Raw genomic sequence first — 24,748 nt, 5'->3', positions numbered from 1 at the left:
TAGAGACAGTAAGGTTAGTCTAATCGTTTGAATCCTAAGGCTGCCTGTCTACTGCAGAAACATCTCATTTCCAGAAATGCTGAAGAATTTCCCAAAAATCAGAGACTAATGTAGATGCAGCTGTTCGTGAATTGAATGAACCTTCATGTAACAAACAAGGGAAATCATTGTTAGTGTTTACCAACTGGTTTGCATTTAGTCAACAAACAAACATTTGTGAAACAGGCAAATATATTTAAATTTATAACAACACAATTAAAGTTTATACAATCAGCAGATGAGTGACGATGTCAAGATGAACAACTTCGCGGAGCTCCCTGTGCGTGAGTGACTAAGCTTGTTTTTATTCTGGTGAGTTCAAATGATCGTGGACACATCGTCTGTGGTCAGATGAGTTCATGTTTCCAAATGCTTTTGGGACAAATAGACATCTGGTTCTGTGCGGCAAATATGAGGACAACAGAAACCAAAGTCTGAGCTCAAAACTGAAAGTAGAGACAAATTCTATGGAGAAGAGAAAAATAATGTGAATTTCTACTGTGTCTGTTCGAAGCTCCAATAACTCAGAAAGTTAAAGATGTTTCATTTCAGAAACCTTTTTAACCTTTCTATCAGTATTAATATATATTTTAGTTGAATCTTGAATAAGATTGTAATAAAAAAAAAATCAGTTTTCTTTTCATGTGAATGTAATCTTATTTCAGAGCAGACAAACGATGCTGGGCTTTTCTGAATGAGAACAAAGGACTGTACCATGTGGTTACGACGGGGAGGGAAACCAGTCTGTTCAAGTTAAACTGGGCTCGGCTCTGGTTCTCTGAGCAGGCTTAGAAGCTTCTCCATCTTGGCAACTTCTGCTGCTGGACCCATAAGCGGCTCCTTCTTGTTCTGTACACAGACACAAACGTACAGAGAGATTGGAAATGACTTGACATTTAGCTTACACTACAGTAATGAAGACGATATGAACCCCACTGGCAGGCAGCTTATAAAAGGAGTTTTATGACCTTAAATATGGCACCCTGTGCACGCAGCGCTCGGCCTGAGCAGGCTAATGTCCTCACGCTGCAGGACTTATTATTAAAATGTTTGTTAAGGGTTTCTGGCCCTTACTCGCCTTATTTGGCATCAAAATGCTCTCAGCGCTGTCAGTGGTGCTGAACTGTGCAGTTATAGGGCTAATGGACGTGTAAGGGCTACAGCTTGAAAATGCATGTCAGGAAGAAGTCCACGTGTCCGTGTGTTGTTATGGTGCATTTACTGTGTTTATGAATGTGCTTAAAGGGGGTAGGTGCAAGCAGTTGGCATTTAATGCATTTCTTTTAGACATTATAATCTGTAGTTTACATGAAATGATGTGAGCAACACAAAGAAAGAGAAAGTCTGCAGAGCTAACTCTTAACGAGGCCTGATTAGAGTGATGTGACTCAGTGTGAAGTTCGGTTTCCTCCTGCGTTCAGGACCGCTGCGATAACTCCCCACGTCAGAACATTCAGGGACTCATCAACAGACAGGTTGAAGTAGAATTAGATTTTCTGATGGATATATTTTGCTTTTATACGCAACGAACTGAAGCTATTTTTTGACACTGCATCTGTTATTTTATAACAATGGTAAAAAACGTGCATCTAATAACTGTGTGGAGTCGTCATGGAGCAGTGAGAGGATCTCAGTTTGGAGAATCAGAGAGGAGTTCTCATGGGGGAGTCACACTAACAGCTACTTTGAGAGGGGCCTATTAAAAAACGTTTTTCAATTTAAAACAACTCAAACTCATCCTAGTAGCACATGGAAACACTATATGATTCTTTAACATCTTGCCACTTTTGAGTGGGATATTTATCTATGTTGTCACTGTTTTCTCAACTTAAATGTTGGTGCTGATGCAGACAAGACACTCAAATTACATCTCATTAAGCAACTGTAACTCACAGTTGTGCTGTTCTGATTCCAAAATGACATCTACTTTATTTTTTGGGGGAAATAAGATTGGTTTATGAGTCAGACTACACAGAAGAAGAACTCTGGATTAGAACAACGCCACTCTTGGCAGACACAGCCATTCCTTTGTAGTAGCCACAGATTGTTACCAAAATGTACCGGTAGTTCTTACTCAGGTAAGATACTGACTGTTCAGTACTATAACACACAACCCCATTAAAAACTTTGCCTTTAACTGGCTGCAATGATTCTTACCTTGGGCTTCTGGCGGAGGTTAGGAGAGAGTTTCAGGCAGTTGACGTAGCCTTGGTCATCGCCTACTATGATGACGGGATGGATGGGGTTGAACTCAATGTGCGTCAGCCTGGTTTTCTTTTTGTCCACCACTATCTGCTGGCAGAGCGCCTCGTATTTGTTGACGCTGAGGTCAAAAACGTGAACCTAAAAGAATCACCACGGAAAGAATGTTTTTTGGAGCCACTGTGGATGGGGGTGTAATTACAAGAATCAGTGGAAACAATTCAAATCATAAAATGTAGTGCTAAGATTTATTTACATAGTAAGACAGTTATTGAGCTCTAAATGCTTGCTTTTACTTGATCTGTCTATATGACTGTTTATATGTAACAAAGACTGATGATGCACTTCACAGCTCCCAGACAACAAGGAGGAATATTCCCACATGTATCTGGTCTACACTGCTGCCTGTAAACACACAGTCTGTATCTTTGGTGGTTCCATAATGCTTGTAATTTTTTAGACACCTTCTTTCAAATAATATCAGCCTAAATCCATTTAGACAATCTAACATTATCAAATAAAGCAGCCATCTTTTATCAGAGGATTGTGATTAGACTGCTGGAGTTCACGCAGTCTAGGTTTACAAAAATCACACAAAGCATCCTCATTTCTTACTAATCATCAAATCTCACTGGAGTATGACTCTCTCTGACCTCTTATAGGCGTTGACAGGAGTGTTCTTGCTGTTCGTACATAAGGGGCTAATGTGGCATTAGTCATGACTGATTGCCATGAGTCACACAAGCACTTTGAACAGAGAGACAGCTGACTGAACTGGATTGATGCTTGGTTCTTATTAACATGAATTCACAGCTACACGTTGTATGATTTGATCTTATGCTTCTAAGTGAACTCAAACACACTTTTTCTGAGTTTAAACTTGAATCCTTTATTTATTTATTTTTAATTTACCCTTTATTTATACAGGAAGTCTCATCCTTAATTGTCATCTCTTCCGGTCTATGACATGAATTAACTACAATAAATACTGAAAGTTGTTCAAATTAAAAATAGATGTTTATATGAATAAAATGACGGCTAAGTGTGATGGGATTTTTATGTTTTTAAAAGACTGCAGCCTCCCACAGTGTTTTTACTAACTTTGTTTTATTGGATTATAATTATCAATGCTTCCTGGTTTGTTTTTAATCTGAAGCAGTCCTAAACTCAGCAGTACATGCAAAGTGTGGGTTACTGTAGAGCTCAATATGTAAAAGAAAGGAAATCATTTCATTTAAGCAGTTTTCATAATTTCATGGACTCGATTTTACAGACAAGGATTTGAGACAGACTGAAGAACAACAGCAGAATCCGCTGAAAGCACATGTCCTTCTAGCTATAAAGACCTGGCTATGTCAAGTCTAAAAAAACATTTCTTGGTGCAGACTGACTGGTTTCCCAAAAGCACATATGTTTCCACATTAAAAAGTGAGCCCATCAGAAAAAGCTCTCAGAAAACAGAGATGAACAAACTTTACTCGAGTGATTTGCATATGACGTCACATTGTCAAGCACAGGAAAGAGTTCCTGCTTGTTGTTTGTGGTCAAACCTTAAACTGCTACTGAAATTCTTCTGAACCAATTATAGTATTATTACTATTATCAATATTATTATTGTTATTATTATTAGCCAGATAGATATAGACCTATATCTAAACTAACTTTCATCTAATAAATTCTAGAGAAAATAGTTTCAGGTCAGTTGCGTGATCATCTTCAAATAAATAATCTGAAGAGTTTCAGTCAGGGTTTAGAGCTCACCACAGCACTGAATCTGCACTGGTGAAAGTTATTAATGATGTTCTCACGGCCTCTGACAATGGACAGGTGTCTACACTGGTCCTGTTAGACCTCAGTGCTGCGTTTGATACAATTGATCACAATATTTTACTACAGAGACTTGAATATGATATTGGAATTACAGGAATGACTCTAAATTGATTTAAATCATATTTATTTGATAGATTCCAATTTGTGAATGTAAATAATTAATCTTCATCTTACACCAAAGTTAGTCATGGAGTTCCTCAAGGTTCAGTGCTTGGACCAATACTCTTTACCTTGTATATGCTTCCATTAGGTAAGCTAAAAAAAAGTTAAATCAGGTCCTCTGGATGGATTAAAAAAATAAAAACTTGTAGAAACGTTTCGAAGAAGTCTTTCGGATGAAAGACGAAATGTGATTATTGAGCATGCATCAGGATATCTTGGCGTTATTCTTGATCAGGGCATGTCTTTTATCCCCCAGATTAAAAACTTTACTAGAACCGCCTTCTTCCACCTGCGTAATATCACAAAAATTAGAAACATCTAAAAATGATGCAGAAAAAAATGGTTCATGCATTTGTCATGTCTAGACTGGACTATTGGACTGGTTTGTGTTTAAATACTTCTTTAAAATGTCTATTAATATTAATAAAGTTAATCCAAAATGCTGCTGCCAGAGTCTTAACTGGAGTTAGTGGGAGAGATCACATCGCTCCAGTTTTAGCTTCTCTCCATTGGCTCCCTGTCAAATCCAGAATTGAATTCAAAATCCTACTTCTAACCTACAAAGCCCTCAACAACCTAGCGCCATCTTATATTCAAGATCTTATTGTTCCATATTTTCCCAACAGAGCACTTTGCTGTCAAACTGCAGGCTTACTTGCAGTTCCTAGAGTTTCCAAAAGCAGAATGGGAGGAAGATCTTTCAGTTCTCAGGCTCCTCTCTTGTGGAACCAACTTCCAGTTTCTGTCTTTAAGGCTGACACATTGTCCAGTTTTAAGACTTTCCTTTTTGATAAATCCTATAATTAGGGTTGGCTTGTTATGCTGCTATAGACTTAGACTACTAGAGGACAAAGTGACCTTGTTTCCTTAAATGAATTGTTAAAATTGAATAGTTTTCATTTGATATTATTTCTATCTAAACGTGATTCTTGACCTGCCATTGTGTATCTGTTCCTCTCAAACCCAGCTGGTAGAAGCAGATGTCCTCTTGTCCTGATCCTGGTTCTGCTAAAGGTTTCTTCCTCATGAGGGAGTTTTTCCTTTCCACTGTTGCCTTCATGCTTGCTCAAGATGAGAGTTCTGTGATGGAGTTAAATTCAAAGCTGCTCCTCAGATAAATAATGTGAACTTATTATTTTTATATATGAATGTTTCTGTTCAGTGCCCTGAGACGACTTCTGTTGTGACTTGGCGCTTTATAAATAAACTGAATTGAATTGAACAAGGGCAGCACGGTGGCGCAACTGGTAGAGCTGCTGCCTCTCAGCAAGCAGGTCCCTGGTTCAAATCCCAGTCCGGGGTCTTTCTGGGTGGAGTTTGCATGTTCTCGCTGTGCATGTGTGGGTTTTCTCCAGGTACTCCAGTTTCCTCCCACAGACCAAAAACATGCATGCACCATGCTCTTACAAAAACCTCACAATGCATTCAGTTCCACAGCAACTTTTGTCTTGTTTTATATCCCGTTTGTCCTCCTCTCCTTCCAGAGGCGTTGCCTTTTACCATACCACATATGTAAATAAGAAATTGTTTATTTGTCCTGTCTGGTTAAATACAGGTTAAAAGTAAATCATTCCATTATATCACATAACAAGAACTACAGTACGACAGCTTTAAACTGAAAGATGCAGACCGTTTGTTGTGACTGTACACGTGGCTATCATTTTAAAATATTGAAAGCCTTGTTGAACTACGTCTATCTGTAATAAAGATTTATTATATCACTGTAACTATTATCTTGCATGGGACACATTATGTGCATTTACTGACTGTCTGAACTGCATACAGATTTATCTGAATTACAAAACAGTGGTGGATGAAGGATCCAAATGTGGGTTTACTGGCAGGAGGCAGAAGCTGTGGGACTTTATTTAATAAGCAAAAAGCAAAGATCCATCCATCTATTTTCTTTACCCACTTAATCCTGTTCAAGGTTACTGGGAGCTGGTGTGTAGTTCCAGCAGTCTGTAGAATGGGCCAGAGGACGAGAAAACACAAACTTCACCACACAGTTACCGTACAAACCAGAGATCTTGTTGTTTTATGCAGAGTGTTGTGTTTGAAAGAAAATGCTGATTAGAACAGATCACACACCCTTATTCCTCCCACAATCACCCTGCGGACTATGACCTGTGGGTGACACACAGAGGCGTGTGTGAAACAGAGATAGGAGGTCCACGTTGTTCTTGTGTTAAACTGAAAGCTCTGCTGGTCAGCTGTGCTAAATCAACTGGATCTGTTAAACTCAAGGATGAGACTACTTCTGTTCTGTGTCATGCTGTGTGCCACCGGCTGCTCAACTGAAAATGGTAATATGTTGATTTTGTTACGTTGTTTTATAGAAATATAAAAAGTGAGACGTGTTTTTAGATTCTTAGCACAAAAACAATTATCCTAAATCTGTCTGAGTCCAACTGAACGGTTAAATGGTTGAAGTAGTTATCCTAATGAGGTATCTCAGTGTTGATGCTTTAAATTTGACAGAAAAAAACTTGTTTGAGGAAAAAAAAAATGCTTAAGCACGAAGATGTTGAATAAAAATTATTGTGCTGGTGAAGATTCTCAGTCATTCAGGAGATGGTAAATGAAAACAAAAGGTTAAAGACAAAAACAACTGGACTTCTATTCTGTAGCTGACGATATTTCACTTCTCATTCGAGGAGCTTTCTCAGTTCAAGCAACAGAGAGTGTGTGGTTCAAGTCAACGTGTGAATCTAGTTTACGGAACACACTCCCTGCTACTTGAACTGAGAAAGCTCCTCGAATGAGAAGCGAAACGTCTTCAGCTACAGAATAGAAGTCCAGCTGTTAACATTATTATTAATGACATCTTAATTCCTGGCAGGTGCAGCCAGATCAAAATCAGTGACCCTTCAGCCCTGGTTGGTGGGTCTGACCGCTGTTGTTGGTTTCCTGTTTATTGTCTTCATTATCGTGGTCATTAAAAAGCTACTAAATAAAAACAGGTTTGTTCATCACACAACAAACACTGACACTAAAGACTCACAGCAGCTATGATCAGTTTCCAGATCTGACACATTATGTTGGGCTGTTGTTTAATATACCGTACTGTTTTACATTATTAGTGTTTAGCATGCATCTTAGATCATTTAGCATATTGTTTAGTGTTTATCTTAGTGTATAGCTTAGGTCCTTTGATACTGTTTCTTTTCATACTTTATATTATTGCTATTTTGGGGAGTAACTGGGACCCTGAGTACAGTTTCATTCCATCTCATGTACCACATGTGACGTGAATGACAATAAATGAACTCGAACTTGATATTAGAGCTGCAGTTCTGAAGTGGCAGTGTATTGTGTATAGAAAATGAGAAAAATAATTATTGGATTTAACAAGTCTTCAAAAGCAAAATTTGGACAATAATTAGTAAATGTTTTAAATAAAAATTTTATCCTATTTAAAGTTTTTATTTTAAAAATCCTCAGACTAAAGTCAAAACTGTATTTCACAGTTTTAACAAAAGTGGTTCTGAATTTATCTCTGGTTTTTCTAAGCTTTTTGTGTGTGTGTGTGTGTGTGTGTGTGTGCACGCATGCGCCTTTGTTTGTCCATATCAACGTGTTGCATAACTTCCTGCTTATCCATTCACTAATAGCACACTCATTATTTTATTAAGCTGTTACAAATAGTAAAACACTTCCTTTTCATTTGTCTTACTTCCACACAGCTGAGTCTACAGTTTGACAGATTCTTTGGTCATTATCTCAAATTTTTATGTATTCAGATTAATACCATCACCGGAGCACTGATGGAAGCATCCTGCACGTAGCATTTTCTACCACATTGTATATATTAAATGTTTATATTTATAGCGCTAATCAACTTTGATTGCTAACATTTTCTTAAAGACAAATTTGACTGAATAAAAAAATGCCTGGTGATGAGTAACTTTGGAGATCTTTTGTGTGTTGCAGGGAGGACAAAAAGGACTGGAATTATGGTGAAATTAGAAAGATGGATAAAGATACAAGCTTTGAAGAAACCATTATGTAGAGACTCGCCTGCTTTGAGAACCACAAGTCGAAGTCATGACATTAGCGTGACAGACTCGTCAGTGCTATTTTTGATGGGAAATATGGCGGCATTATTGTACTGTTATATTGAACTTAATGAGAGCCTTTAACAATGTCTGCTATGATTTTTAAAGTAAGAAGATAAGTTAATTTATTGGTGTTTATCTGTATGACAGACACTGCACATAGCTAAGATTATGAAAACAATTCTTAGATCTCATTTTGTTTTAGCAAAAATGCTAATTTACAACAATAAAAAAATAGATAAATATGTGTTTTTATATAATTTCAAGGTCCACGTTATATTTAAACCACTTTAATTTTCTGCATATAAGCTTATAATGTTATACCTGCTGATGTTCACGACCACAAAGGCTGCAAAGAAATCTCAAGACCGCAGCTGTTTAAACTGAGAGTTAGAAAATAAAACCTAAATACATGGAATTTCAAGATAAATAAGGTCCTGATTTCACCTTGAGCTTCACATTGATGACTTTAAACAACTCTGAAAGTCTGGACCACTTTTGCTTAAGACTTTTAAAATGGTTTGAATAAAATCTGGCAGTTTGGATGTAAAATATAAAGAAATGAAGGTTAAAAGTCTTGATTGATCTGGGTTGCTGTTTTTGAACTGTAAATATCGTAAATAAATAAAACAATGGTGGACATCTCTACACAAAAAGGCCGAAGAAGCTGCCTTAGAGAGAGCAAACATGGGTTTGAAGACTGACAACTGGTGGACAGGACCAGAAAGATCAACTCTATTCCTTCAACAATCAGCTCAGATGGAGAGACGAGGACAGAGAATCTGTTTGCAACACACAGCCGTGTGTCATTGTCACACCTCAGCCTGCCAAGCAATTCATTATCCTTGTAAACACATGTAGGCCTACACAATCGTGCACAAACCCACATGCTTCCACAAACACTGTTGTTTCTCTGACATTCTGCAGAGTGGTAGAAGTAGCAGAACATCAGGTTGTCACTGTCAGTAAATCCACAACAAGGAGCAAACAACTCACGTTGAGTCCCTCCAGCTTTTCTAGACACATAACAAACAAACAACAAATGCTTTCAACAAAACTGTTGCCCTGGAGGAGATTATGCTGATGAAGTTCATGCAACAATTGTGAAAATAGTGTGAGAGTGCTGTGACTACTTTGTTATTGTTGATAATCTGACCCGAATAAAATGTGAAGGGCAGCTCCACAATGTTTGGCTGATACAAACAAGTGACCTAAAAAAAGAGAAAAACAAATGACTTTATGCCCCTATTGTCATGATGCTGTCCTCTGTCCTCCGTCCCCTGCCACGCTCACAGCTCTCCATGTCCTGTTTCTGCTGCTCTGTCACTCTGCCACATCCCCTCTGCACTTTCAGCTCATCAGCCCCGATTCACTGCACCTGGTCCCCTCATTATTTAAGATCCACATTCACTCTAGTTCTTCGCCAGATTATCAGACCTTTCTTCGTATCTGTTGTCCAGCCATCTAGTTGTTGCTCATGCCTGATGTTCATGCCTTGTTCTTTGGATTTCGACCTCACGCCTCGTCTTGTGAATTTTCCACGCTGCCTGCTCCCAGTCTGCTCTTGTCTTGCCATTCTGACCCTGCTGCTGATTACTCCTTCTGGACCGCGGACCTCGAATTATTACCCCTTTGGATTTTGGGTTTGTTCTTGGACTTCTGACTCCCTGTGCTTGACCCCTCCTTCGTTTTTTGGACCACGACTCTGCATTTCCCCACTGTCCACAGCATTAAAGGCCTCCCTCTGCAGCTGCCTTCCCACCAGTTGCAGTGACGTCATCCCTTCAAGCTCCGACAGGTGGCTCTCACCTCACCTGCCTGTGAAGACGTGTTCCCACAGCTGTATCCTGACTTCCACCTGCAACTGCAAATCAATAAAATTGTATTTGTTGTTTTTAGACTCGTTGTTTGGCTGAATCTGAATCCAAAACCCTGATTTATGAAACCTATGTATTACATTCAATTTAGTACAATCAGAAAACACAACCATGTTCTTTGGGTTTCCATCCATCCATCCATCCATCCATCCATCCATCCATCCATCCATTATCTTTACCCGCTTCTTCCATTTTGAGTCACGGGGGTCACCGGTGCCCATGTCCAACAATCACTGTGTGAGGGGCGGGGTACACCCTGGACAGGTCTCCAGTCCATTACAGGGACACAGAGACAAATGAAACAAACAACCATTCACTCTCTCACTCACACCTAGGGACAATTTAGAGTTACCAATCAGCCTAACATGCATGTTTTTGGTCTGTGGGAGGAAACAGGAGTCACATGTGAAATGATCAAAGTGAAATTAGGGTTCAAGTTGATCCACCACTGATACGTCTTAGAACCAGTAATAAGGGTATTTTAAGAAGCAAGTCCAGGAGTATAAAAATGGATTGTGATAATAGTGAAGTGGCATGCTCTGCCCAATCATGCTGTTGTCACTAATTTGTCATTTGCCTACCAGCTAAATTATATTTTCTCTGAAAAAAAACCCCCATAGACAAATTAACCATTAAAAAAAATTGTGCTGTGAACTAGTAGGAGTTTGTATTTTCTTGTGCTCAGATTTACATTTGAGTGGTTAATGATCTCACTCCTCCCTCTGAAAACAGGTTAGAAGTGTCATCCTGTTGCATTTTGACTAACGGTGCACGGTGGTGCAACTGGTAGAACTGCTGCCTCTCAGCGAGAAGGTTGCCGGTTCAAATCCCAGTCTGGGGGTCTTTCTGGGTGGAGTTTGCATGTTCTCTCTGTGCATGCGTGGGTTTTCTTTGGGTACTCCGGTTTCCTCCCACAGACCAAAAACATGCATGTTAGACTGATTGGTAACTCTAAATTGTCCCTAGGTGTGAGTGAGAGAGTGAATGGTTGTTGTTTTCAACCAGTTTGACATGACTGTCAACAAGGAAGAGGGCCGGCAATGGAGGAGGGGGCGTACCAAAAAGACCATCTTATCACAAGCAAAACTGGTTTGTTCCACTTTGGAGTAAGCTGTTGGGCGAAGAATCAGTTTTGTGTTGTGTGTTTCCTTGACTGATGAAGCCTTCCGGATCGAAGGCGAAACGTTTCAGCACAAAAAAAAAGAAACTGTTAATGATGACGCAGATCAGACTTCACATGCTTTTAATCTGAAAACAAGCTGTTGCTATTATGTAATCTGGTTCCAATGCTTTCTGTAAAGGTGTCGAGTTAGAAAATCTGATGCTTTATCAATAAAAGGAATAGGACAAAGTTCTTGGTCGTGAAATGCATAATGAGTTATGGATATACTTTGGTGCATCTGTTGCATGCGGTGACAAACTCCTGGCATTAGAGAGGACATGACACATGCGTACACAAACTATCACATAAGGTGCTTTCAAATTACTCAGCTCACATTTCCTCTCTGCCATTCTCACTTGACTTCATTTGCCACATGGGACCGGAAACGTGTCAGACATAACACTTTGGCCTTTTAGAGTGTGGCGTAGACTGTGAAGACAAACAGATGGGGACGGCTTGCAGCCATCCTAAATAAATACGGGGAGATAAGCAACACAGTCGTTGTGGAAATGACTTTTGGCTGAAATCAATAACCACTGGCACAGCAGGAAGCCTCTCTGTTACGTGAGACAAGAGTTTGAACAAACATAATTGCCTGAAGCTACTTGGAGTTAGGTTGGAGCTTATTAAGATAGCAAACTGAGATATAGGCTCAAATTACATGTGGCAGATGGAAGATGGGGCAGCTGTTTGTTATTTCACGTGTTGGGTCAAATATAAGTTAGGCTTATATTATTTTACATGTGCAGCAGATATGTGTGATCACATCCTGCAGCTGAGCATGTTATAGGCCCTGATAGTCTGAGATACATTTAGACTAAGATTGTGTCACTTCAAATAACAAAACTTCTGTGTAAAGTTTTATTTTAAACATACTGATTAAAGTAATTATTTATATGCCCCTTTTATAATCCCAAGTAGTTTAAACAATCTGATACAAATGTAATTTTCTTCCTCATCAGTAAGTTCAGACATGTTAACTGCAAGGATATAGAAAATGTATTTACTCATGCACCTGCATGAACAGAAACATTCTGCCTCCATGTACCATTACAGATGAAAAAGTGAAGTTTTTGTTCATAATATTCTTGGATAAATTGTATATCATTTTGGAAGCTGCAGTTTGTGATGTAGTAATATATAACATAATACTTACCCTATTAGGTATTTAGCATTTTTTTGCATCTAGTTTATTTCATATACTATACTAAGAAAAACATTATCTTTCTATCATTTACATGAATAAAGACACCAATAAACCAATAAAATATTACACACAAAAGAAAAATAATCATTTGAAATGTATAAATAAATAGAAATATATGCAATAATTTATTTGTTATAGATTATTTCTAAAAATCTGATTTCTCATATGAAACAGAAAAAGCACATTTACATATTCAAGCAAAGTTGTTGGTGCTTGAATGCTAAAGGCAAAATTTGCACATTGCACGTGGACCTCCCTTTAGAGCTCCAACAATAAACTCTAAAATAACAAATTTAAGGGCTAAAAAACTCTGAACAATCAGCTCGTATGGAGAGATTTAATCTGCTATTTGAGAAAAAAAAAACTAAACAAATTGAGAAGAATTGACAAGAAAAACTTACCGTTCCATCTATTGTCACAGCAGCAAAGACAGTGGAAGAGTATGGAGACCAGGCAACATCTCCAACAGCAGCTTTCAGATCAAACGTCAACACTGGAGTCCTGCACAAAAATAAAAATGAAGTATATCACTTCTTCATATACATGGTCTTAATTCCACCCATTTATGATATAAATCATCGTTTAAATAAGTTATAATCTAGAGACTGCACAATAATTTACTCCAAAGAAAGCTGTAAATTAAGATTTAAGACATCTTCTTACTATATTTTAGCTAAAAACTCAAAGTTTTGTATCTTTAGAATGTAACAGATACCAGCTGAAAACTGCAACTCCCGTGATGACTAAATGATTACTACCATTATTCAGCCAAGCTGCATGTGCTGACAACATGTGGGAGGATCTGTGGATTAATCAAACGAGCCAGGAAAGTTATGCTAGACCCAAGATGAGTATAAGAATGTAATAAAGACTAATATACTGGAAGGATTATTACACTTTAAGTGCCTGACTGAGTGAACTGGAATATTTGCACACAAAGCATAATTAGTGTTGCTAAGGTTACTGACACAGCATTAAATTGCAGTTGCTCTTTTGTAATGAGCACGAACCTTTACTTCATGAGTGAGTTTTGAAAGTGTCTTATGTTTTTGGCCAGCCAAAGGAGCCAAAATATATAAATATTCTTAAAACAGCAACAGATATGCTGTTAAAAATACTAATTTACACTACTCATACAGTCCTATGATGTCATGCTATTTGTTTCCAGCCAACATTAGGTTAAAGTAGGATTGTAACACTTGTAGTTCAAGTTATTCCCCAGAGCTTGTGAATCCTTAGCTGAGTAACAAGTACATGATCCTTCAACAGCTTTGTTGAATATGAAGCCCAGTTCAGCCAGGACTGACACAGATGGAAACCTAGTCATTGTGATGCCGGCCAAGTGTCACAGCACCGCAGACACAGAAATGTTCTAATAAGTGTCAATATAAATATGGCTTTTTAGGTTGAATAAAAAGAGAAATTAAAAGTATTCCAAATGTACACAGGGGTTATATTCATTGATTACATTATAACTAACTGCCGAAGTGTCTCACATCAAGTTTTCAGCAGAAGATCCTAATTTGGAGACCAAGTCAGCACCTTAAACTTGTTCCCCCAGGTCATTTGTGAAGTATTTTCTCAGTGTGACAAGGTATTTTATTATCCTGCTGAAAGAGTCCACTGCATTCAGGCAACACACTAAATAGTGTATGTAAGTGATCAACAACAATTGTTATCAGATATTAATAATAAAAAACATCATCAGTGGTCATAATGTTATGGCTGACTGGAGTACAGTATATCATATTTTATAATATGCTTAATAACTTTGAGGCAATAAATAGAGTCTAATGTGAAAACTACCAACAGCAGACATAATTACACTATATTGTTCGTTCAACCCGTTTGTGTGACTCTTACTTGATGGTATGGTCCCAGATCTTTACAGTCCAGTCAAAACTACAGGAGATAAAGACCTTTGGATGGAAGTGGTTCCACTTTACAGCATCTACTGCCATGGTGTGGGCGTCATAGGTCTCCAGGACCTGGCTTGAGTAGGTTTTGGAGCACTACAGGAAAAAGCCAAGTCTTGATTTAGACCAAGCAGTTGAAATAAACAAAAATCAACATTTTCAATAATTTATTAAATTACAAAGTTTAACCAGTGCCTGTTAATTGCACATGGATAAAACAAGATTATTCTACCAACCACATAGAAGAATAAAAATAGCTACAGTAGCTATTAAAAAGGACCCATGCATTCATCACAGTGACAATAAAAAGTGTAATAAAACCCAGAACAAATACTAAATAACAGATAAAACACTAGCTCTAGATAAAGTCATTTCTATTTTTGGAGTAATCATAGTTTATGGACAGGAGGTTATTCAGCTGGTTGCACTATGTGAGCAACCAGATCTCACAGCGCCTTGTCTTTTTAAAAGAATAAAAAATGTGCCAAACCAGAGAAATATTTATGAATATTGCTTTTTTTCTACAACTAAGGTCTAAATAACAAGGCTTTTTGTGTAACAGCCATTGGGTGTAATTTATTCAGTGTACATTAGACAGAGGCATATTACAGCTCATCTAAAACTACACCTAATGGGTCCTTGATACATAATTTAAAACATTTACCTTAACCTAAACTTAAAAATATACACTATGTGTGTTTTTTTTCTTCAAAATGGATAATTGTGTATGTACTGAAAAGTATGAAAAAATATGCTGTGATTTTACATGTAAAAAAAGTTGATTTAGGTATAAATGAAAACCTTAATTACAGTCTTTTAAAGCACAAAGCTCTAAAAACCTTCCACTCATTCCACAATGCAGCTCAGAGGTATCTTATTATTTATCATAACGTGGCAAACGTGCCTTCACAAACATTACACAACCGTTTTTCACTAATGGGACTTGGTTTGATATGTGAATATGTTTTTTAATCGCTTGAACAACTATAGAACAATATACAAAACATTATGCCATGGAATAAAATTGCAAACATTTCTTGTAAATTATTAATTCAAGCTTTGAGAAGTCTTGACAAGACTTGTTTTGATAAACCTACAAGAGCAATATTAATCCATTTGTTGACTGCTACTGGTAAAATAATTACGACAGCAAAAACACAGCAGCAATAAATTAACTAGACAATCCTGGGGGGGCACACACTGTAAAGGTGGTGGTGACAGCTGATGCATTTCCAAACAGTGGTAGACTGATGGCTGACCTGCAGCAGGTGAAAGAGGGTTCATTTGTCCTTTCTGAGGTGTCTGTAACACTGAACCTTGAGGTGGCACATGAAACATTTTACACTTTTATTTGTCTGTCAGCAACTTAGCAAGATAAAGCTAATACATAAGTGTAAAGCAAAGGTGTGTGTTATTTCTCCACTGGCAGAACTTTGTGACAAACATTGTTGGTTAAGGTTCAAAGATGCATTAAGTAAAAAATAAAAAAAAGTGCTTAATAAATAAAACTAAGACAACAACAAAAAAACACTTTAAGGGATTTTTCTACAATACATACATAATTTCAACAGCTGGCTTAGAGAGTGTGAAGATAGTGCTCTCCTAAATGAAGCTCAGTGTCCAAACAAGGGAACACAACCTGATCTGTCTGTAGAAATGTTTAAAAATGTATTATTTTTTCCTTCCTATAGATAAACTTATTAGCAGTATAGTATTACCATATAACACATTATGGGACTTTTGTAGCTTTTTCCTTTTCTAAATGACCTTGTCACACACACAAAGTTATGTGTGACTTCCTTTCTCCCTGGAGATATTCCTGCCCAAGTGAATCGCGTCAACGCCATGTCTGATGTAAGTTTAGAAGTGTCAGCCTGTTAAAACTGTTCGGTGAACTCCTCGTTACATACCTTGTGTATTTTCCCCCTTTTTGTACCAACTAAGAACAGATAATCGATCTGTTTATGGAAGTCCATTGATGTACCACCAGCTGTAAACAAGAGGCAGCAAGACACACTGTTAAACACAAGTTTAAGACAATGAACAAGAAAAAATTAACTTAAATCAATTAACCATGAAATTACAGAATTGTATGCAGCTGTGACATTTTATGAGATCTAACGCTGATTGTTTTCCTTTGTACCCCTCTAAACATTTTGTGGCTAAGATTTTGGAGTGCAGGTCGGATACGAAGGGGGCCCTCAGCAACATTTATACACTGCTCAGTTCATACCATGAGTCCAGTTTGGACTCTCTTAAACTGAAATGGGAAGCAGACTTGGAGGAATCCATATCATACTCAATCTGGAGAAGGATCATTAAGAACATTTACTTATCTTCAATCTGCCTGAGACATGTAATCCAATTCAAGGTGGTGCACTGGCTGCACTGGTCCAAAGACAAGCTGTCCAAGATCAAAGCCAACCTGGACCCCACATGCAATCACTGTAAACAAACTCCAGCAACACTCTTGCATACATTCTGGACCTGTCCCAAACTGCAGACTTTTTGTCAATCTTGTATTTTTGACACCTTCTCTGGGATATGTGTTAAAACTGTACACCCATTACCACTCATCTCACTGTTCAGGGTAGTCCCTGTGGATACGTCCTTCAGCAAGTACAAGAAGGATGTGATTGCCTTTGGCTCTCTTCTGGGCAGGAGGCTCTTTTTGTGCAATTGGAAGGACCCACACACCCCAGCTTATATACATTGGATAAGAGAGGTCATGTACCATATGCATCCGGAAAAAAATCAGATCCATCCTGAAGGGGTCTGCAGGAAGATTCTGGGACACCTGGCAGCCTTTTCTGTCATTTGTTGAGAACATATCAATGCCTGTGTGACTATTTATGCATGTGTGACTGATCCGGTGTGGGAGGGGTGGGGTAGGAGGGGATTTTGTTCTGTGTTCTTTCTTTGTGTGTGTTTGTGTTAAAAAAAAGCAAAAACTTAATAAAAAGACTTTGTTTAAAAAAATTATAGAATTTTAAGTTAGTGAAACTTACGTCCACCCTCTAATCCATAAGAGAGAGCATCATTCACAGACAGTCTGATAACGTCTGTATAGAAAAGCTCATTCTGCAATCATGCAAACACATGAATACAGTCAGGGATATAAGCAAAAGACAAGAAAAAATGCATAAATGGGAACAAACAAACCTATATGCATACAGGGCACACATTGTGGCATCTAATCAGCCAGGCGAAGGTGTGAAGGTTCAGGCATAATAAATATGAATATATACCAGTTTTGGCTCACCTTGACTAGAGTCCAACACACAACTCGGGAATCAGATGATACAGAATAGAAGTTGTGGTTAGTGTCCATATCATCATTCTGCCAGCGCACCTGTCAAAAACAACGACACAAATAAGTCAGCAGAGAACTTTGATTGAATTCCAAACCAAAAATCAGACTTGATGAAAATTCATTTTGTGTCTGTAATAGGAATAACGTACAATTGCAGGCTTAAGATAGATGCACAGTTCATTTTTGTTTCTAACTGGATTGTTCTGAAGTGCTAAAAAATCACGAGAACACATAAATGGGCAGAAATAAAGCTACGGTCAACTTGCTGACATTTAACCGAACACACACATCCTGAACTCCTAGCACCCTGTCTGCTGTGCCCCCCGCTGTCACCTGCCAGACAGGATCTGTGTGCTTGCCAGACTTTGCAGTGCTTTTGTAAACAGGCTCCTGTCCCTTCTCTTTCAAACTGTAAACAGCCACACAGCCGTTGTAGAAGCCGACGGCCACCAGACAGGAGCGCTGTGGATGGATGTCGAGACACTGAACTCCAGAAGCTGTAGGGTAGATATACTCAGGGAAAGCAGAGTTCTTCAGTGAGTAGAAGAGAAGCATGCCTTGTCCCTGTCTACTGAAATCATCTAGGCAGGGCAGAAACACATGATAAGGAGAACGAGAATGCAAAAATGTTCCAATGTTTGATTACAAAAAAATGGATTAAATATTGTCCGTTCATGGTACTTACATGAGCCCATTCCCACAGCAAACAAGTCCTGATATTTGTTATGCCTGTCAAGAACAAATCACCCAAACACTCATCTTTTTAGGACCATAAAATAAATAATATATTGTGACACTGACACCATTCACTACTAGGTAAAGCAACATACCAACAGAGGGCAGTAACAATCGATCTTCTGGCCATGCCATACTGAAACCTCCACAAAGGCAGCAGGGTGCCCTCCCGGACCCTGAACTCATCAGCGGGATCCTCAAAGTATTTAAAATCTGAAATGGCATGAGAGGAGAGCAGTTAGAAGAGAAGAAAAAATAAACGCTTTACTTGTTTATCAAAAATGACTTTATAACACTTTATAACCGTTTCATTTGAAAATACCTTGTGCTATGTCGCCCATTGTATTTTGATGTATCATTCGTTCAAAGATCTTGGCCACTTTAGTGAAATCATCAGTCTGAAAGAAATGTAATAAAAATATGTATGGATCCTTGTCAAAATCATTCAACAACAATAAAGTATCTTCTGTATCAGTATATTTGAGGTCACAGCTGCTTTATGATGAAATTCTCATTTGACTAATTTATTTCTGTGAAAATTATAATGAACAATTGTTTCTTGCTCTGTGCTGGATTTGAAAAAGTGATTTTAATCCCTGTCAGTTGCTAAAATGCATCAATTTTGGAAAAACTAGTATTTATATATTTGCCACCAAGAAGTGAAAATGTAAGTATTAGAATCACAATATGTTCAAGTAAAGAAACAAGTCAACGGTTAATCACAAAGTACCTCTGTTTCTGTCAGAACCATCTTCTTGCTTTTGTCATTATCCTTCTTTGATTGTTCTGTTTTCTGCTTCTCCTTATTTTTTTCTTGCTTCTGCAACTCTTGAACATATGCATCATAAATTGTCCACTGTCAAGAGATTGGAAATATTAAAGTTGACTCATGAAACTTGCTGAAAAACAAAAACAACAGCACTTTATCAATCAAAGAATTCAGTACCTGATTAACAGTGGCAGAGAAGTTTTTGCGTGGAGGGGGTTCAGTCTGGCACATTATTTCCTGCAAAAGGTCAAAGAAAATGATTACTTGTTTGAAACATCTGAGAAAGTGAATACTTCACTTGCATCTCAATAGTTAAACTCCACAATTATATCAAAATATTAAACTTTTGAGGAAAACAAGACGTGCTGCTCTTTCTTACCCTCTGAGGATTATTTAGAGTCTGGAAGGCCCTGTCAATGAAGTTGAACTGATTTCTAAGTTTTGGTTCTTTCTTGTCAGCTTTTGAGGCAGCACTGTCTGGTCTGTCTTCCTCTCCAGCTTCTTCTACCTCCCGTCTGTCCTCAGCAGGTGTAGCCTGTGATAAATCAACCAAGGAATGCTGTGACTAAAGCATACTTGTTATATGATGTGTTTATTAACATTCTTTCATATTTAATTTAAACGGAACAAACATAAAATGTAACCGAAACTTTGCCAAACAAAACACAAAAGTTTCATTTTATTAATAAAAAAAAAAAAAAAAAGTCATTTACCGGGGTTTCCATGCGAACGTCATCATATTCAACTCCTGTGTCAAGTGTTGCATTTTCTGGATATTATCAAACATTTTTAATCAAATTATGATGTATCAGAAAGCAAAACATTTTATATGTAAACTCTGTATAAACATGCAATTTTTGTTACACTGTAAAGGTGACATCTACTGGTTCCAATCATGTACTACACTGGTAACAACATCCATCCATCCATTATCTTTACCCACTTCTTCCTTTTCTGGTCACTGGTGCCCATGTCCTGCCATCACTGTGTGGGAGGTGGGGGACACCCTGGACAGGTCTCCAGTCCATCACAGGGACACATAGAGACAAACAACCATTCACTCTCTCACCTAGGGACAATTTAGAGTTACCAATCAGTCTAACATGCATGTTTTTGGTCTGTGGGAGGAAACCGGAGTACCCGGAGAAAACCCACACATGCACAGAGAGAACATGCAAACTCCACCCAGAAAGGTCCCCCGGACTGGGATTTGAACTGGGACAACCTGCTCGCTGAGAGGCAGCAGCTCTACCAACTGTGCCGTGCTGTCCCTGGTAACAACATGCAATATGTAAAATAAAAACATAGTTTAAAACTATTAATAAAAATAATGTTTTGACGTTTTTTCTATCTGAGTTATTATGTGGCCTATGAACAGAATAAATATTGTATGTGTTATTAGCTACAATACCCTTAAGCAGTTCCTGTTTGACTCTCAGTCTTCGAGCCTCATCAGAGTCTTGATGCAAAAGGTTTCCCTCCAATTCAAAGAGAACCGCCATCTGATCCACAGCGACTGGCTTATAGGAACGTTCCTGAAATATGAATTAGGAAGGTATCAGTTGTTTAGTTGTGATTAACTGATTTAAAAACAAACAAGAATTAGTTAAAGGCTTGGCATTACTTGAAGGTATGCATAGCTCCTGCGACCCTTTGTGCCAGAGTTAGCACAAAGGGTCGCAGGAGATAAGAAGCGACCCAGTTAAAGCCGTTTAGGTCAAACTTTAAATTAATGTTATGCACTATCTCATGTGATAATGGGAGATCTCAGGACATATGCTAGTGCTCAGTGTACTCAGTGTATATGACTGTCAGCTACTACCAGATCAAACTATAGCTCATATATGATCATGTTATAGACATTGTTGTGTTGATTATAAGTTGATTAGTTGAGGTGGCCGTCTAGAATTGGGTTAACTCAAAAAGGTAAAGATGTACTGTATATCCAGTTAGTATTTTCTGAGACTTTCATTATAATCTGTCCTGTGGTTCATGAGACATGTTAACACGGCAGACAAATGAATACACATAGACAAGAAAAAATACTATTTCCCTTTTACTTTCAGCGGCAGGCAATAGATTATGTCAAACAAACAAAAATGTAATTAAAACCCAGAGCAGTGGCTGAGAACAAGTTTTCTTTTCTTGTATGTAAACATCTGACAGTCAAATAAGTATATTCTTCACAGAATAATTTTTTAGCACTTCAGTTGGATGTGAGATGCTTCTTGTGCAGTAGTGCTGCTAATATCATTGAATAGTGTGACTTATATCTAGTTGTGACTTTCTTACCTTGAAGCTGTAGCGAACGATATTTTGTGGAGCGTGTGGGTTAACAGCAGTCAGGATCCTTGTTATTTCCTCATTTAGCTCCTAGCAGATCAGTGCAGAGATGTTCATTTTACAAGTATAAATTTACTCAAAAACTGGAAAATTGGCTTTAAAATTGAGAGAATAAAATTAAACCCACAAAAAACAAAATCATATACATTTAAGAAAATCACTGAGGTAAATTAGACAAAATGGCAACAAAAAAATGCTAAAGAATCTAAACAAATTACGAATGACTAAACTAGTTGCAGCATAAACAGTTGATAAAGGACATATAATGATTTTAATGAGACAGAAAATGACCACAAAGGTTAAAATGACCATAAGGAGACAGATGAGGCTAAAAATAATCAAAACTCTTCAACTACTAAACAATCATAAAGACATGTCCAAAACATAATAAAAAATGAACACACGTGGTTTATGATTGTTACTGTTTTACTGGCACCTATGTCTTGCACAAAGGTCTATTTAGTTACAATCCACCCATTAATATCCCCATCCTTCTCTTACAGCCTCAGTGAGCTCTAGTTGATCTTCTGGCCTGTTTGCTTCAGGACACTCATCTAATCCATCAGCCGCATCCACAGCCTCTTCCTCATCCTACAATATTAAACAGATAACAGGTGACCTATGTCAGCAACAAATAGAAAACTATTACGGTGTAATTACAGTGATTTCTTATTGACTTACTAACCTTTTTCTTTTTTGGCCCTTTGTTAACCTTTGCACCAGGTACCTTTTAAACAAAAGACATCCAAATAAATAACTAGAGAAACTGCATTTCCTGTGAAAATGCAGAGTGAATGATGATTGCTGAATGATTTAGCTGAAAGCTGCTTAAAAAGCTACAGTTTACTAGTTGAAATTCATCAGTGGATAAAAATTTGAAACATGAAGCTGCAAGTGCATATAAAAACATAAATACATAAATTAATAAATGAAAAATGCAGAAAAACATTGAAATTAGATTAAAACAGCCAAAATGTGCAAAATGTCAAGTAATAATTAGCAATAAAAAAGCAATGTATCGTGACTAAAGGCACAAGTAAAAAAATGCTATTTAAAAAAATGCTATCTAAGAGCCAATAGGGAAATATTATCAAATAACAGGAAAATACTATAGCGTAGAACCAGGAGTAGCAAAAATCTATCAAGAAATAAAGAAAAGTCCAGCTTGAATCCATAAGTAGCAGAATGTTAACTAAATCCATCCATCCATCCATCCATCCATCCACTATCTTCCGCTTGTTCTGAAGTCGGGTCTCGGGGGCAGCAGCTTGAGTAGGGAGGCCCAGACATCTCTTTCCACAGCCACCTCTTCTGGGATGACTCCAAGGTGTTCCCAGGCCAACCGAGAGATGTAGTCTCTCCAAACGTGTCCTGGGTCTTCCTCCCAGATGGATATGAACGAAACATCTCCCTAGGGAGGCGTCCAGGGAACATCCTTACCAGATGCCCAAACCACCTCAACTGGCTCCTCTCAATGTGGAGGAGCAGCAGTTCTACTCTGAGTCTCTCCTGAAGAACTGAACTTCTCACCCTATCTCTAAGGGAGAGTCCAACCACCCTGCGGAGGAAACTCATTTCATCCGCTTGTGTCCTCGATCTCATTCTTTCGGTCACTACCCAGAGCTCGTGACCATAGGTGAAGGTAGGAACGTAGACCAACCAGTAAACAGAGAACTTTGCCTTACAGCTCAGCTCCCTCTTCACTTCAACGAACCGGTACAGCGTCCACAATACTGCAGATGCTGCACCAATCCGTCTGTCAGTCTCATGCTCCATTCTTCCCTCACTCTTGAACAAAACCCAGAGATACTTGAATTCCTCCAGTTGAGGCAGAACCTCACCCTTGACCCAAAGAGAGCAATCCACCATTTTCCGGTTGAGGACCATGGCCTCAAATTTGGAGGTGCTGATTCTCATCCCAGCAGCTTCACACTCTGCTGAGAACCGCTCCAGTGAGAGCTGAAGATCACGGCACGATGACGCCAACACGACCACATCATCTGCAAAGAGCAGAGATGGAATCCTGAGGCCACTGAACCGGTAACCCTCAGCCTGCTGGCTGCACCGAGAAATTCTGTCCATAAAAGTTATGAACAGAATAAGTGACCACGAGCAACCCCGGTGGAGTCCAACTCCCACCCTGAAGGGGTCCGACTTACTGCGGCAATGTACAGTAATTCAATTCAACCTTTATTTATACAGGTGAGTCTCGAGGACTCGTTTACAAGAGGGACCTGCAAAGAACACAGAAGACAACAGCAGACAATCATCAAAAAGTGTATCAAATGAAAAGTAAATGGAAGAAAATTATATAAAAACAAAACACAAAACAGCCACGTTATAAAATGATATAAAATACTAAAAAACAAGAAAGACAGTATAAGGAATATTCAATCTTTAACTCTTCAGAGATTCAGAAGAATTCTCTGAAGAGTCAGATCATTCTTGAACCAATTGTACTGTTCATGTAAAATCAGAGGACTTCAGATTCAGAATCAATAATCGTTCAAAATATATCAATACCAGAAGTCATAGCAGGAGTATGCTGAGTGAGCTGAACGTTATATTGCTGTGTATTGCTACAATATTAGCTTAAAGCCTGTGGAACAGTTTACAGTAGCCTACCGACCTACACAAAACGTACAGAAGATATATATATATATATTTTTTTTTTTTAATAAAAGAAACAGGAAAACCAAATTGTGAATGCTTAGCAGCAGGAAAAAAAACTTTAAAATCATTTTCACAAATAAATGTTGGGGTTTTCAGAGCGTCACCACTTTTGCTAGTAAGCTAGCTCGACAAGGCTAAAGTATGCTACGTAAAAAGAGGTTTACCTTTCTGGAGTGCGCGTTATTTTTAGGCGCTGGCATCACGGATAAAGTCAAGTTTTACAAGTTTAAACAAAAATATTCAGCTTGTCAAGTCTGTTAAAAAAAATCAGTTAAAAAGAAACCGTTAAGTGATTAAAATAAGTTTTAAAAACCTAAAAAATAAAAGCTAGCTCCCGGGCAGTTTCTTTCTGCTGTGTACCGGTTGCCAAGGCAACCACACGTCCAGGATACTGTCAAGAGATCCCAACGTGTTAAATCAGGTCCTCTGGACGGATATATATATAAAAAAACTTGTTTTTTG

The 24,748-nt window shown here is 38.1% G+C and overlaps 1 protein-coding gene across 1 annotated transcript; it reads right to left on the bottom strand.

The window, feature by feature from the left end:
• Positions 1-792: 792 nt before the first annotated feature.
• Positions 793-24,493, bottom strand: dnai1.2 (dynein, axonemal, intermediate chain 1, paralog 2). Its single transcript, XM_037679202.1, has 21 exons — positions 24,451-24,493; positions 22,299-22,340; positions 22,115-22,204; positions 21,563-21,643; positions 20,682-20,805; positions 19,984-20,039; positions 19,650-19,805; positions 19,448-19,507; positions 19,232-19,357; positions 18,824-18,899; positions 18,597-18,714; positions 18,452-18,495; positions 18,100-18,347; positions 17,716-17,805; positions 17,468-17,534; positions 16,578-16,598; positions 16,364-16,443; positions 14,401-14,549; positions 12,939-13,038; positions 2,197-2,382; positions 793-888 (listed from the first exon to the last, which is right to left on the bottom strand). The coding sequence occupies exons 1-21, from the start codon at positions 24,484-24,486 to the stop codon at positions 793-795; spliced, it is 2,046 nt and encodes a 681-aa protein (XP_037535130.1). The 5' UTR covers positions 24,487-24,493.
• Between the last annotated feature and the right edge of the window lie 255 nt (positions 24,494-24,748).

Source organism: Nematolebias whitei, chromosome 7, assembly GCF_014905685.2.
Source record: "Nematolebias whitei isolate Nwh7 chromosome 7, NemWhi1, whole genome shotgun sequence".
Lineage (NCBI taxonomy): Eukaryota > Metazoa > Chordata > Actinopteri > Cyprinodontiformes > Rivulidae > Nematolebias > Nematolebias whitei.
This window is presented reverse-complemented; position numbering and strand designations above follow the sequence as displayed.

Excerpts from the sequence above, each read along its gene's own strand:
- dnai1.2 (XM_037679202.1), bottom strand. The coding sequence starts at position 24,486 with ATGCCAGCGCCTAAAAATAACGCGCACTCCAGAAAG. Across the intron at positions 21,644-22,114 it reads AACTAGAGCTCACTGAGGCT|GAGCTAAATGAGGAAATAAC; the intron begins GTAAGAGAAGGA and ends CTGATCTGCTAG. Across the intron at positions 17,535-17,715 it reads TGTGTTGGACTCTAGTCAAG|AATGAGCTTTTCTATACAGA; the intron begins GTGAGCCAAAAC and ends GCATGATTGCAG.